At 48.1% G+C, this 15732-nt stretch overlaps 3 protein-coding genes across 3 annotated transcripts; all 3 read right to left on the bottom strand.

The window, feature by feature from the left end:
- Positions 1 to 7623: 7623 nt before the first annotated feature.
- On the bottom strand, positions 7624 to 10894 carry F5J12DRAFT_913107 (uncharacterized protein; the record flags this gene model as incomplete). Its single annotated transcript, XM_051749085.1, has 3 exons — positions 10767 to 10894; positions 10546 to 10714; positions 7624 to 10487 (listed from the first exon to the last, which is right to left on the bottom strand). The coding sequence occupies exon 3, from the start codon at positions 10444 to 10446 to the stop codon at positions 7624 to 7626; it is 2823 nt and encodes a 940-aa protein (XP_051599936.1). The 5' UTR covers positions 10447 to 10487; positions 10546 to 10714; positions 10767 to 10894.
- Positions 10895 to 11816: 922 nt separating this feature from the next.
- F5J12DRAFT_768766 (uncharacterized protein) lies at positions 11817 to 12999 on the bottom strand (the record flags this gene model as incomplete). Its single annotated transcript, XM_051742219.1, has 1 exon — positions 11817 to 12999. One exon carries the CDS (start codon positions 12997 to 12999, stop codon positions 12001 to 12003), a length of 999 nt encoding a protein of 332 aa, XP_051599935.1. The 3' UTR covers positions 11817 to 12000.
- Positions 13000 to 13210: 211 nt separating this feature from the next.
- On the bottom strand, positions 13211 to 15478 carry F5J12DRAFT_99467 (TPR-like protein). The gene is made up of 2 exons (XM_051750155.1): positions 15407 to 15478; positions 13211 to 15343 (listed from the first exon to the last, which is right to left on the bottom strand). Exon 2 carries the CDS (start codon positions 15294 to 15296, stop codon positions 13521 to 13523), a length of 1776 nt encoding a protein of 591 aa, XP_051599934.1. The 5' UTR covers positions 15297 to 15343; positions 15407 to 15478; the 3' UTR covers positions 13211 to 13520.
- Positions 15479 to 15732: the final 254 nt, after the last annotated feature.

Here is a 15732-nt window from a genome sequence, read left to right as displayed (position 1 = left end):
AAGGTGCAAAAAATTGTGGAGACTTTCAAAACATATCAAAAACATGAAATTGCACACCCCACACAATGTATGGTATCCAATGGATAGTAGTACTGAGTGTCCCTTGGTGGTGGGATATACATACATGTAACATATTATATTCATCACTCATTAAAACCCAAAAATGCGAAAATTGATACACTAGGACCTGTCATTCAATGGATACATTTGACTACTCAAGGTGTAGGAGACTAACACCAAGTCTGAAGTTCTGAGTTGTGTTAAACTCAAGTGGGTCTAATATAGTCCAAGGAGGTCCTAACATATGAACAAAATCTCAGTACTACAATCCATTGTATACCATACATTGTGTGGGGTGTGCAATTTCATGTTTTTGATATGTTTTGAAAGTCTCCACAATTTTTTGCACCTTTTCCCATGCTCTCTGGAGGATTGTTTCAGTTCCCCAGCGCTCTCCCCTGAAGGGATGAGCTTGGGAATGTTGTGGTGACTGCCACTCAATACAGATGGGTGGATGGCTGGCAATAGTCTGATGAATAGGACATACATCCCAGGTGCAGCATGCAAGGTCTGATCAGATCTGATTCATGGCAGAATGGTGTCCATGGAAAGCCACCATTGAGTGGGTGCTAAGGATACCTCATCTGCTCAATACAGATGGGCAGATGGCTGGCCATAGTCTGATTAATGCCAAATACACCAAGGGTGCAGCTCATGAGGTCTGGGTCACTCAAATCAGCTCCAATTCATGCCAGAATGGTGTCCATGGCAAGCCACTATTGAGGGGGTGCTGGGGATGCTCCATCCACTCAATGTGGATGGGCAGATGGCTGGCAATAGTCTGATTAATGCCAAATACATCCAGAGTGCAGCTTGTGAGATCTGGGTCACTCAAATCATCTCTAATTCATGCCAGCATGGTCTCCATGGAAAGCCACTGTTCAGCAGGTGCTGGGGATACCACATCCATTCAATACAGATGGGTGGATGGCTGGAAATACTCTGATTAATGCCAAATACATCCAGGGTGCAGCTTGTGAGATCTGGGTCACTCAAATCATCTCTGATTCATGCCAGCATGGTGTCCATTGAAAGCTGCTGTTCAGTGGGTGCCAGGGATACCACATCCATTAGTGACAGGCCTGTCTTTATGTTTCAACAGGGTACATCTTACTGGGGCTGGGCCCACTCATATGCTGTGACAATATAAATAATACTACTGAAGGGCCCATCTTTGTGTTTTGTCAGAGGTACACCTTACTGTGGACAGGCCTGTCCATATGTTGTGACTCTATTCAATGAGACTAGTGACAGGCCCATCTTTATGTTTTGACAGGGTACATCTTACTGGGGCCAGGCCCACCCATATGTTGTGATGATATAAATAATACTACTGGAGGGCCCATCCATATGTTGTGATGCTATACATGAGATTACTGACAGGCCCATCTTTATGTTTCATCAGAGGTACATCTTACTGTGGATGGGCCTGTCCATATGTTGCAACAATATAAATAATACTACTGAAGGGCCTGACCTTATGTTGTGACTCTATTAAATGATATTAGTGATGGGCCCATCTTTATGTTTCAACAGTGGTACATCTTACTATTGACAGGCCTGTCCATATGTTGTGACATTATGAACCAACATTACTGACAGGCCCATTTTTATGGTGTGACAGGGGTATGGCTTATTATGCACAGGCCTGTTTATATGTTGCAACACCATAAATGGTATTCCTCCCAGGCCTGTCCTTATGTTGTGACCCTCTCCATGTTATGATAGGCAGGTCCACCTTGATGTTGCAACAGGGGTGTAACCTACCAGGATGGGTCCATCCATGTCTTACAGCAGCTCAGTATTCTTAATTGGTCATGGGCCCATCTAAATGTTTCAACATCCTTACCCACCACAGGCCTTCCCATATGTTGTGGTAATGCACTTACAGGCCCATACATATGTTGCTCTCACTTTAGTCCCTCAGGCCTGCCCATGTGTACTGGCTAATTTATTTAGGTGGGCCTGTCTCAGGGTCTTATAAGTGTTGGTGTTTTGGCACACAGGCTGCCCATGTGTTGTGACTAAATGGACTACATGGGGTCACAGAAGCATTTCAAGCAATAGGATGAAGTAGACAGCTGGTAGACACCTGTGGAAATCTTTTCTTTGATTATGTTGACAACATTGCAAAAAATGGCTGGGGGTATGGGGATATTCTGCTTGACCCAAGGCTTGTGGGCTAGCATAGGTATCTTCAAGGGCAGAAACATATCTTCTCGAAAGGTTCCTCTTTCTGAGGCATCCCAAGCGAAGGTGCCCTCATGTGTCTTGACCAGCCATTGTACCAGATTTAACTCTGCAGGCAAGAGGAACTTTGAAGGGTCCAGATCAACCTTGTCAGCTCTTTCCTGGGTAAACCTGGAACCTAGCATGAATGGAGGAGGGTGAGTAGGTAATACAGGTAAATCTGCAAGAGGATGTTCAGCCTCCAGATGCTCTACCTGGAATTCCACAGGCATCAACAATGGTACAGGCCTGACCTTCATTGCTACAGGTTTGTACATTAAAACATGAAGAACAGGATCAAACTGGTAAGTAGAATGTAAAGCTGAAATCATCAGTGGTGAAACAGTAGTGCCAGTGGAAAATAAGAAGGGGTCATTTGAAGAAACAGAACTAGCATCAAATGGATCAATAGTGGGCATACTGTTGCTTTGTAAATCATAGATAAATGTTGCAGCAGAATTTTTGAAATGGTCATGGGCCCATTTAAATGTTTCAACATCCTTACCCACCACAGGCCCTCCCATATGTTGTGGTAATGCACCTATTGTCTAGAATGCATTCCAGAGTTATGGTAGCCTCTTGGAGTTTCACCCAGAGGGCTCAGAATTTCTCCTTGACCCTCAGAATTAAATTCCAATGTCACTATGCTTACTAATTACAGTACTATAAATTTTCTGCACCATTCTTTTCCACCTCAGTGATTACTTCATACACTGAGGTGAGCATATTTATACTTACATTCATTTACTCAGTACTGACATAGTGTAGATACTCATACCTTCATTAGGTACCAATATAGTGATTACTTCATACACTGAGATACTCATACCTTCATTAGGTTATGAGCCCCACTCTTGTGCTCTAATTCCAAAAGAGTTATTACACAGCAAGAATACCCACTATGGCAAAAGACAATCATTCCTTACAAGTCCCAACCCTAAATGCAGATGGAAGCAACTGGCTATATTACAAGGCTTGGGTTGAATGGGCCATCAGTTTGAAAGGGCTGAGCAGACACCTGACTGGCTTGGATGCGAAACCAGAGGACCCTTCAGCAGGGAAAGATGCCTCCTGGAAGCCCACAGCCACAGAGCAAAAACTTGTTAATGAATACCCAGAAAAATTCTGGCAATGGGCTAAGGACAACAGATATGTCAAGCAAGTGATCACTGTGTCACTCCCAGAATCATTGTTCCTTCAAGTTCTGAAGGAAGAGACTGTGAAGAGTGTTTGGGGTGTCCTCACCAACCTTTTCCAAAACCACTCTTGCATTGTTGCAATCAATCTTCAGAGAAAACTCCAAGAATCCTGCTGTTCAGAAAAAGGCAATGTCTGTGCTCACTTCAACAAGATGTGTGCACTGTGTGAACAACTTGCTGCACTTGGACAGTCTATCACAGACAATGACTTCACAGCCATCATCCTCAGTTCACTTCCTGCTTCTTACAACTCCAACCTCACAGCTATGACATCTTCAGCCCTAGTCATGCAAAAGGACCTATCTCCAGACTTCATCATTAAAGTAATTTCCAATGAATATGATAGGCACCAAATGTGGATGAAAAGGGGCAACTCTGGAGACTCTGGAAATTCTGAAGACACAGCTTACTCAGCAAAGGATGGAAAGAAGCTGAATTGTGAAAACTGTGGAAAGAAAGGCCATATGAAAGACCAATGCTGGGAAGAGGGTGGTGGAAAAGCTGGGAAAGTGCCCAAGTGGTTCCAGAACAAAGGCAAAGGGAAAAAGAAGGAGAAAGGCCCTGGAAAAGCAGCCACTGCAGCCACCTGACCTCTCAGAAATTCCAGTCTGGGGATGTCATGTCAAGGTCCATGACACCTCTGGCTCCAAACTAGACATGCAAGCCTGAGACAGACATTGGGTAGGTTTTGATCCTGAGAGCAATGGCCACCACATCTACTGGCCAGACACACAAGCAATTGGCATAAAACATAGTGTCATTTTTGAGTGCTGAGATGTGTCCATACCACATGGTGTGCCACTCGAGGGGGAGCAGGGGAATTCCAACACCTCAGAAAGAAATTCCGAAGCCTCAAAATGAAATTCCGAAGCCTCAGAACAAAATTCTGCAGCTTCACAAGGAAATTCCAAGGCCCCACAGATAGTCAAGCGACCCACCAAAGCAACTTCAGAAATTCCGAAACTCATTCCAGACCCACTTGGAGAAAATTTCAAAACACCTCCACCTCAACCTCATCATTCCACTCACCAGTGCTTTGAATCAGACTATATGAGGCGCCTATGTGCAGGGGAAGGCACTCATGATGGACACATCCCTCTTGATTTTGTAAAAGAACTCCGAGAGAGTGACACCAACCCTAACAGCCCTAAATCCCAAGAGAATGCCACCTACATATTTGATGAAGAACTAGCTACCAATGAAGACAACACTAACATCATGTATGCTATGGTGGCAGGGATGGCTGAAGCTGAAGGGCTGGATCCATCTACAGTACATGAGGCGAAATCCTGAGCTGACTGGTTGAAGTGGCAAAATGCCATAAATGTGGAATTAAAGAGCCTAGAGGAAGTGCATACCTGGGATGTCGTTGAGTGCCCCAAGGGTGCAAACATTGTAGGATGCAAATGGGTCTTCAAGATCAAACACAATGCTGCTGGAAAAATCGAGAAGTACAAGGCCCACCTAGTCACTAAGGGCTACTCTCAGATCCAGGGTGTTGACCATGACAAAACATATGCTCCTGTCACAAGACTTGCATCTCTCTGCACCATACTTGCAATCGCCACATGCAATGACTGGGATATCAACATATTCGATTTCCACTCAGCATTCCTCAATGGCAAACTCAGAGATGGTGAAGACATCTACATGGAGCTCCCTGAGGGCTATGCTGTAGGGCGGAATTTTTCCCATCCAGTTGGGAAGCTAAACATAGCATTATATGGCTTGAAACAAGGCACACTTTGGTGGTACCAGAAGCTGTGTGCAACTCTTGCAGACCTTGGGCTTACCAGGGCACATGCAGACTGGGGAGTATTCTATGGTTGCATAGGATCAGAAATCCTCATCCTTGCCAGCCACATTGATGACTGCACTGTAACAGGCAGTTCCCCATCGTTAATTCACTCATTCAAACAGGAGATAAGCACTCATTTCAAAATCTCTGACCTAGGGCCCATCAGTTGGCTACTTGGAATGAAGGTGATGCAGAATAGAGAAGCCCACACCATATCCCTGTCACAGCAGTCATACATCAAGGCTATCCTAATGAAATACAACCTCACTGACTGCAAGCCAGCTGCAATTCCAATGGACCCCATCATAAAACTCTCCCACAGAGAAATTCTGCAGCCAGCTGAAGAAGCTGCATGCATGAAAAATGTACCCTACCCTGCTGCTGTTGGCTCCCTCATGCACCTTGCCATTGGAACATGCCCTGACATTGCATTTGCTGTTTCCACAGTTGTGCAGTTCAACAACACACCCAACATGATTCACTGGGAGGCCATGAAATGAATCTACAGGTATATCTCAGGCACAAAAGTGCTTGCTTTGACATTCAGAAATTCAGAACGAGGCCTTGAGGGCTATACCAATGCAGATGGAGCTTTGCAGGAGCATTGATGCACTATAAGTGGATATGCCTATCTACTGGATGGAGGAGCTATCAGTTGGGCTTTGCAGAAACAGGAACTTGTAATGCTCTCCACTACTGAAGTGGAGTACATCACAGCAACTCATGCAGCCAAAGAGGGCCTGTGGCTTTGACGACTCATTGGGGAAGTTTTCCAACCACTCAAACACCCTATCCCACTGTATTCTGACAGTCAATCTGCCATCACACTTACCAAAGATGGCAGCTATCACACTCATACAAAGCACATTGACATATGATACCATTTCATTCGTTTCACTGTGGAAAACCATTCCTTTCATTTAATTTATTGTCCTACTGATGACATGGTTGCCAATACCCTTACTAAACCCTTACCAAGCATCAAGGTGAAACACTTTGCATCTGCACTCAGACTTTGTTCTGATTGAGGGGGAGTGTCGAGAATGTATTCTAGAGTTATAGTAGCCTCACAGAGTTTTGCCCAGAGGGCTCAGAATTTCTCCTCAACCCTCGGAATTAAATTCTGATGTCACTATGCTTACTAATTACAGTACTATAAATTTTCTGCACTGTTCTTTTCCACCTCAGTGACTACTTCATACACTGAGGTGAGCATACTTATACTTACATTCATTTACTCAGTACTGATGTAGTGTAGATACTCATACCTTTGTTAGGTACCAATATAGTGATTACTTTGTACACTGAGATACTCATACCTTTGTTACTTATGGGCCTGTACATACATTGCTCTCACTTTAGTCCCTTGGGCCTGTCCATGTGTACCAGCTAATCTATTTAGGCAGGCCTGTCTTGGGGTCTATATAAGCATTGGTGTTTTGGCACACAGGCTGCCCATGTGTTGTGACTAAATGTGACTACACTATGTGTGCTACATGTTGTTGGAGATATATTCTCCCCTGTGTTCTGCTCACTTTGGTGCGATGTTTGGGTGCTTACATAATCACCTCAGAGCGCACATTTTACAGTAGTTTATTCACTGTTCCCTCAGTAGCTTGTTGCACTACTGAGGATACCTACAGCATCCTTCAAAACATGTAACAGGACAAAGGCAGAAAAAATGCTCATCAGCAAAGTTACAAGTAGCCTGCTTGTCTGATCCATCTGATTTAGTCTGACAAACTTCAACTCAATTCATTTGAACTCTTGGCACACCATTCAGTCATCTAGTGTCAGACATCTGGATTGTCTGAATTGTCTGAATTGTCTGCAGCAGACTGTATCAGACAAAGCAGACTAGATGTAATTTTCCTGATGCTGTGGAGGCAGGTACATGCTCGCACAAGGAAAGCACACATTACAGAATTGATCAAAGTGTGAGAGCAAGGTACTCGAACCTGCCTTTCATACCGATCTCCCGACACACATCCTCATTCGAAACCCATGCATTCCGGGTCCAGCAACATTTTTCTCCGATATGCTCTCCAGGACGCCGAGCATCCACCACTGTGCCGGGCTTTTGTCTCCCGGAGCACATTTTTCGTAGAAGAAATCGATGCCTTATGTTTCCGTGCACTGCCCGACTACCGTAGTCGAGAACTGGCGTCTTCCATTAAGTCTTTGGTCTACTTATAGTGGACTGGACCAAGCACGTATTCTCTATCATAGGGGAATCCGGGGTCCTTCCGCAGTGACTCACAGTTGTTCCAACCCAGAACGCGCTACTGGAATGGGTGACTGGCTATAATATTGTGTGTAGCATAACGTGAAGACTGTCTACACGATATCAAATATCCTAACGTTACTTTCCAGAATGCTGGATGAGTCTATCGGCTGAGCAGTAATGAGAGCAGGAGACGCAATCCTTTTGTACTCGTTATGAGGTAGTTCGAGCAACAGCAGAGCGTGAAACGGCCTTCCCAGTGTATAAATAAGTGCCTCTTCTTTCGTGGCGTAAACCTTGGTGAGTGGATCAATCAATTTCGAGTGCCATGGGCGAACAAGCTGCAGAACACCGTCCAAAATTACAGCACTTTCTAGCTGCCCTGGCAGTATGATCTCAAGTCGCCTCAGACCAAATGCCCGGATCTCGTATGTGTAGCCCGGAGCATGTGCAGGGGATTCTTTTAACTGGATTGCTGTGACGTGATGGGCGATGCATGGGAGTGCAAGGCGGCGAGTAAGGAATCGCGGAAGGGATGACTTGGCAAGTGTGCAATACAACGTTTGTAGGGCTGACGACGGCGTAAACTGCTCAGTCGTCATCAACGCATGTTCTTCCACATTAGATTGGGTTGGAAGCAGTGGTAACGCTTGATACGAGGTGATGTTGGCAGGGAAACAACTATGATATGATGATGCTTCTCCGACCCAATCCAAAACTGAGATGTCCCCAGACTGCGATATGATCTCGGCCAGCAGTCGACCAAGCGCATTCTCAGCGGTTTCGCCATACAGAACGGGCAGGTGGAGATTAAAGATCCCGAAAAGTGAATAGGCTATATCTTCAGGCCGAGTGGTTTGACGAAATGATGCCCATTGCAGTCTCGAGCGTGCGTCATCCATACCCGGAGAAAAGTTGGTGAGGAATCGGGTCTCTATTCCAGTTACCCTCTCCAGTTCTTCCAGCACTGCAATATCGGCTTTATGGTTCGAAGACGTCAGGTTCTTATAAAGTGACCAGTTTTGGGTGTAGAATACTACGGTTCGGGGAGCCAATAGTTCTTGGAGGGTCCACCCGCGTTTGAACCATTCACTGCTCCCCAACGAACCGGTATCGGGAGCGTCAGAAAGGTAGACGACGGTCAGGGCAGACTGTCGATACCATGCGAACATTGATCCTATCGCTTCTTGCAACTCCGCACTGCTATCTTTGTCTATGCAGCACGTGTCGCTCCATGCCCATAAGTAATCCCACTTGCAAGCAACAATACAGAAGGCTTGGAGCTTTCGAAGGCCCCCCCTTGCCGGCATACTATAAATTGGCTGACCTTCGATGTCGCGCAGTGACGGCTCACTTTTACCCCAGCGGTGGGAAAAGGAGACGTACTGGAAGTACCTTGAAAGATCAGTGTGAACGCGTTCCACTAGTTGATCCGGGTCGTGCGTTGTGCACAAGGACAACAGCTGATCGCACTGTTTACTGCTCATGAAATGCGATATCTGCATGTCCCGGTTGCACAGGCTACCGGTACGTGTAAGCAGCAGCCTGGTTGGGGAAGTCTTGAGGATTTCTAATGCGACAGTACGAATGACTTTCTTAATGTCAATGTGGGTGGTATCTGAGATATTGGAGGCCGGTGAAGAAACTTGTGACCTGATCTTCATTTGGAGGTAGGTTGTGAGGCAGTGGTGGGATAGCTTGTACCCCAGATCTTTGGGTGTGAGTAGTTCCAGGGCTTGTTGTTCAAGTGCAATCGCTTTATCCAGATCCCCTGCTACGAGTTGTTGAGAAAACCGGTCTGCAAAACACTGGGCAAGGTTGTGCAGAGATGAAGCGCGACCGGGATGCCCAGACGGGCGGAGTTGCAGTACATATTGGTAGAGTTGGATGGCCGCATGCAGATTGACAACTGCGCGGTGATTGTGGAATCTGACCCTAAAGTAATCTGCAAGGGCACATATATTGTCTACCGCTCGGCAAAGGAGAGTGTCATCCAAGTCTAACTGCTGGGCCAGCCGTTGAACCCGCTTCCCAACGAAAAAAGCTAGCTGTTGGAGCGAAACAGCGTAATCAGAGTGTCCCGGTAGTAAGAGCTCCAAGACGTATGTTGCGAGACAAATTGCCTCGTCCAGGTCAGCCAGTTTGCCCTGGATCTGAAACCTGCCCCAGAGGTGCAGTGAGAGCTCAAAAAGTGTGGACGGAACACCAGCAAAGCTTGCGGGGTAGACCAACGATACAGCTCGACGCAAAGAATTTTCCCTGTGCGACCCGGGAATGATGGCATGCTTCTTGCAGAGATCGCAAGCGAGATTGTTGAGAGATGTAGCACGACTGGAATGCCCTGGTGGATAGAGCTCTAGTGCAGCACGTCCGAGCACGACGGCTTCTTCTAAGTCGGCAACTACCCGTCGATGGTCATATCTACTCGAAAGACAGAGAGCAAGCCGATGGATTGATGAAAACCGATCGCGTACAGAGGGACGTAGTTTCAAAGCTTCACGGAGCAGCTCAATCGCCTCATCCAAGTCGTGGGTCGCAGTCTGTTTCATGAACCGTTTCCTAAGCTGGCAAGCAAGACTGTGGAGAGTTGCGCCGCGATCAGGATGCCCTGGTGGACAAAGCTGTAGCGCTGCACGTGCGAGCGAGACAGCTTCTTCCAAGTCATTGACTACCCTCTGACTGCTATATCTCCTCGAAAAACAGACTGCAAGATCGTTGAGTGAAAGGTGTCGCTTGTGATTCCCAATTGGACGGAGTTCTAAAGCTGCGCGGTGCAGAGTGATGGCCTCGTTCAGGTCGTCAGCTTTTCGCTCTCTCAGGAATCTGTCGTAGAGGGCGCGCGCCAGATTGGTGAGGGCAGCATCCCGACCACGATGCTCCAGAGGATAGCGTTGTAGCTCTGCTCGCTTGCAAGAAACGACGTCTGTCCATTCCATTGAGTACGGTTACACGAGGAGAATATTCACGGCAGAACCGGCTGTGCCTTCAGGTCAGGTTCGGTGATCATGTGCAACAAGACAGGAATAGAACCATACGTTATCCTCGGAAACGGAAAAAGAACAGGGTATCAAACAAGTTTGAATGTCAGGGTGCCACCCGAATCAGCCAGGCTACTTCAACTGCGCGAGAAGAAAACCGTAGGTCAAGAGCAACAGAGAGCCGCCGGCGATGTTGGGTGTCGATGAGAACAAAGTGTGGAGAAAACTACATCGAAGTCAATGCATATTTGTGTAAACGCGACGGATGGGTAACTCACCGATAGATACGAAAAGTGCAAGTTGGTTGAAGAAGCGTAGGCTCTGTGCTGTTCCAGCAAACCGCGCAGATCGAAGAACTGGAGAGGTGCTCGCCAGTAGCCCAACACGCTCATGGACGTGTGTGTTGTTGTCCACAAAAAGCAAAGGATTACCACCCATGCTGTACCGTGTTACCGGTGTGGCCAGCACTGCTCCTGATCAGTTCCTGTCTGGAACCCTCTGCCATCGACTGACCAACGCAACGGTGGTACGCAGCCAGCTATTGGGTGATGCATACATCTGCTTGTTCGCTTGCACCCGCGCCTCCTCGAGACTGGTCTCATTGGTGAATATGACATCCTATCAGCCGCTTGTTGATTTCGTCGTTAGCAGAACCCTTGTCCACGACACTCACGGCCGCGGAGCTGAACCGCTACCCATTGTCACTAGCACAGCCATGTTATGCAGTCTCGTCACATATGACTCGGTCGATTTGACGAACTTGCGAGGGGAGCGGCGTTGCAGTGAAGATGCTCAGCAAGTCTGCTTCACCTACTTCTGTGCTGACACCGAAGACTTCCGCAGTGACCACTAAAATGACAGGAAAGCCTGTTGCTGAGTTGATCTAATAGAGCCATTCGCCAAATGTGAGTGTTCATCTCTACTGACAGGTGTCAATATGTGACATTTGACAGAAGTACATACTCCTACAACGTATGACTTCACGGAGCACAAAATACAAGAGGAAACAAGCGTGTCAATACGATTAAGGCGCGAGAAAAGGCAGCGCATGACAAGGAGTGCCAAAGCGGGCGCCGACATCAGCCTACACCATAACGCCGTGGCTACCTATATTATGCTGGATATCCTAGCCTTGCTACTCAGAATGCTAGCACGGTTGACGGGCTGGGCAGTAATGAGGGTAGAAGACGCAATCCGTTTGTGCTGGGAGTGGGGCAGTTCAGTCAACAGAAGAGCATTAAATGGCCTCCCAAGTGTAAGAAGTAGCTGCTCTTCACTCGTGGCGTCTAACACAGCAGATTGACCCTTCGAGTGCCAAGGGCGAACGAGGTGCAGTGCACCTTGTGAGATTGTCGCATTATCTAGCCTGTCTGGCAGAGCGATTTTCAATGGCCTCAGACCGCATGCCTGGATTTTGTACATGTAACTCGCTCCCGATGGATCTTCACCCGCCAATTGAACCGCTGTGACATGGTGGGCGATGCATGGCAGCATAAGGCAACGATTGAGGAATCACGGAAGGGGTACTCTGTTCAATGAGTGGAAATCGTATACGTCGCTTGGCGCATATGAATCTAGAGTTCGCAGCCGATCTGCTGGGGCGGTGCTCGGTGATGTCAGAAAACGACTTAGAAATTGAAGGAGGAGCGACGCAGCAAGGTCACACAGTATGTCGAACAACGACAGTGCCTGACTTGTCGTGGATGGTTGTTCTTCTGTATGACGTTGGGGTTGAGACGATGGCAGCCTTTCATACGAGGTAATATGAGCAGGGAGACAGCTATGAAACGATGATGCCTCCCCGACCCAATCTAGAACTGATATGTCCCCAGACTGCGATATAATTTCCGACAGGAGATGGCCAAGTGCGTTCTCGGCAGGTTCGCCATACAGAACAGGAAGGTGAAGATTGAAGATCCCAAAAAGTGAATAAGCAATATCTTCGGGTCGGGTGGTATGACGCAGCGCCGCCCATTGGAGCCTCGATCGCGCATCATCCCAACCTGGAGAAAAGTTGGTGAGGAACCGGGTTTCTATTCCAGTTACCCTCTCCAGTTCTTCCAGCACTGCAATATCGGCTGTGTGGTTCGAAGGCGTGAGGTCTTCGTAAAGTGACCAATTTTGGGTGTAGAATAGCACGGTCTGGGGAGCCAGTAGTTCCTGGAGGGTCCACCCGCGTCTGAACCACTCGCTGTTCCCGAGCGAACCGGTATCAGGAATATCAGAAAGGTATACGATGGTCAATGCGGAATGTCGATACCACGCGAACATTGATGCTATAGTTTCTTGCAACTCGGCACTGCTATGTTTGTCGATACAGCACGTGTCGCTCCAGGCCCACAAGTAATCCAGCTCGCGAGCAACAGCACAGAAGGCTTGGACCCCTCTCACTGGCATATCATATATCACACGACCCTCGATGTCGCGCAACAACGGCCCGGATTCGCTCCAGCGGTGAGAAAGCGTGATGTATAGGAAGCACTCGGAGACATTGGCTTGGATGAGTCTCATTTGCTCAGCTCGATCGCATGTTGTGCATAGCGACATCAACCGTTTGCACTGTTGACTGCGCATAAAATACGACACCTGCGCATCTCGGCTGCACAGGATACCGGTGGGCGTATGGAGCAACCTGGTTGGTGCAGATCTAAGAGTTTCAAATGCAACATTACAAATGTCTTGCTCGACGTCAAAGTGGGTGACAATTGAGGGGTCCGGGGAAATCATAGCAACCTGCGAAGTGATTTTCATTCGGAGGTAGGCCGTAAAGCATTTCCAAGACGCATCGTAACCCGGATCTCCACGCACGAGTAACTGCAGGGCTTCTTGCTCAAGTGAAATAGCCTGATCCAAATCGGACGCTGTGGGCTGTTGATGAAACCGTTCTGCAAGACACTGTGCAAGGTCATGGAAGGACGAAACGCGGTTTGGATGCCTAACCAGGCAGAGTTGCAGCATATATCCGTATAAGGTGATGGCCTCGTTTAGATCAACGATTTCATGTTGAGTTTGGAATCTGGCCCTATGGTATTTCACAAAGACACATAGATTATCCGCCGCTTGACCACACGTGATAGGTTTTTCTGAGTCTGCTCCCTGGGCCAGCCTCTGAACCCACCTGCAATTGAAACATCTTCATGAGGCAATCGGAGCTCCAAAGCGTACGTTGCAAGACAAATGGCATCGTCTAGATCAGTTGTGGCAGCCTGCTGCTGGAACCGGTCCCAGAGGTGTAGTGAAAGCTCGAAAAGGGATGAGGCGACATCAGCCTTTGGGCAGACTGCCGACGCAGCCCGATCAAGGAAATTTGCCCCTGGCAACCTGGGCATGTCAGCCAGCTTCTGAAACTTCTTACGCAAATTGCACGCAAGGCTGTAAAGAACGGCACCACGATCGGGATGCCCTGCTGGACAGAGCTCGAGTGCTGCACGTCCAAGCGCGATGGCCTCTTCCAAGTCAGGAACTATCCCGTGCTTGTCATGCCAATTCGACAGACAGAGAGCAAGTTCGTGGAGCAATGAGGACCGATCAGGATGTCCGTTGGGACGTAGTTCCAAAGCTGGGCGGAGCAGCTCAATTGCCTTCTCCAAGTCATCGATCACATGCTCTTTCGCGAACCTCCTCCTGAGGTCGCGAGCAAGGTTATGGAGAGACACGCCGCGATCGACATGCTCAGGTGGACAGAGCTCTAGCGCTGCATGTCCAAGCGTGATGGCTTCTTCCAAGTCATTAACTGCCCCCTGCTTGTCATGTCTGTTCGACAGACAGAGAGCAAGTTCACGGAGTGATGAAGGCTGATGTTGATGCCCAGAAGGACGAAGTTCTAAAGCTGCACGGTGCAGCTCGATCACTTCCTCCAAGTCGTGTATCGTAGCTTGTCTCACGAACCTCTTCCTGAGATTGTAAGAGAGATTGTGAAGAGATTCGTCACGATCGGCATGGCCTGGTGGACGAAGCGCCAGTGCTTCACGTCCAAGTGTGATGGCTTCTTCCAAGTCATCGACTATCTCCCGCTCGTCATGTCTATCCGAGAGACAGAGGGCGAGTTCATGAAGCGATGAGGACCTGTTAGCACGTCCAGGTGGACGTAGTTCCACAGCTTGACGGAGGAGCCCAATCGATTCCTCCAAATAGCAGATCGCGGTCTTTTTCGCGAACCTCCGGAGGTCGCAAGCAAGGTTGTGAAGAGCTCTGGCATGGTCTGGATGCCCTCGTGGACAGAGTTCTAGTTCTGCACGTCTGAGTGTCACGATTTCTTCCAAGTCATTAACTGCCCCCTGAATTTTATATCTAATCGAGAGACAGAGGACGAATTCACAGAGCGGAGAAGACCGATGTGGATGCCCAGAGGGACATAGTTCCAAAGCTTCACGGAGCAGCTCGATCGCTTCGTCTAAATCACTTGTCTTAGCCTCTCTCAGAGACCTCTTCTTCAGGCGAGTAGCAAGGTTGTAGAGAGTCACGGCTCGAACGCGATGCCCTAGTGGACGGAGCCCCAGCACTTCACGTCCAAGCGTGATGGCTTCTTCTAAGTCTTCGACTGCTCCCTGACTGTCATATCTATGTACAAGATAAGAAGCAAGGCCGTTGAGTGGTTTAGACCGATCGTCATTCTTGAGTGGTCGGAGTTCCAAAACCTCGCGCTGCAGCGTGATTGCCTCGTTCAAGTCGTCAATTTCCTTCTCTTTGCGGTATCTCTCCCAATGGGCGGACGCAAGGTCGTAGAGGGCGACATCCCGCCCATCATCCCCTGGAGGGCAGCGTTCCAACTTCGCTCGTATGCGGGAAACGTCGTCTGTTGAAGCCATCGAATACCGTTACACCGGGATGGTATACTCAGTGAAAATGGTTCTGCCTTCGGAACCAGGTTCGATGATCAGTTGACAGTTGTAATGAGACAGGAACAATTAATCCCTACGTTATCACGGGAATAAACAAACAGGGTGAGCAACCTTGAGCGTCAGAACGCTGTTCAAATCAGGAGGCTAATTAAACAGTGCGAAAGGGCCGGCGAGTAACGACGCAGAGTATAGAGTAGGCAATCCAAGGTTGTCTGTATGAAGAAATACCTACGCGCATGTCAGTGCGTGAACGTGGCGGTGGACCCATAAGAACTCACCGATACGTGCAAAGCAAGAAGTTGGTTGGAAATACGAGAGGAAATTCGACCCTGCCCCTTGAGTGAGTTACAGATCGAAGAACTGTGGAGGAGCTCACCCGTACACCAATGGTTAGTAGAAGTCT

The sequence above is a fragment of the Pisolithus orientalis genome (genome assembly GCF_024613125.1).
Source record: "Pisolithus orientalis strain OTSU chromosome Unknown F5J12scaffold_14, whole genome shotgun sequence".
NCBI lineage: Eukaryota > Fungi > Basidiomycota > Agaricomycetes > Boletales > Pisolithaceae > Pisolithus > Pisolithus orientalis.
The sequence above is the reverse complement of the archived record's forward strand: the minus strand, read 5'-3'. Positions and strand labels throughout refer to the sequence as shown.

Excerpts from the sequence above, each read along its gene's own strand:
- F5J12DRAFT_99467 (XM_051750155.1), bottom strand. The coding sequence starts at position 15,296 with ATGGCTTCAACAGACGACGTTTCCCGCATACGAGCGAAGTTGGAACGC.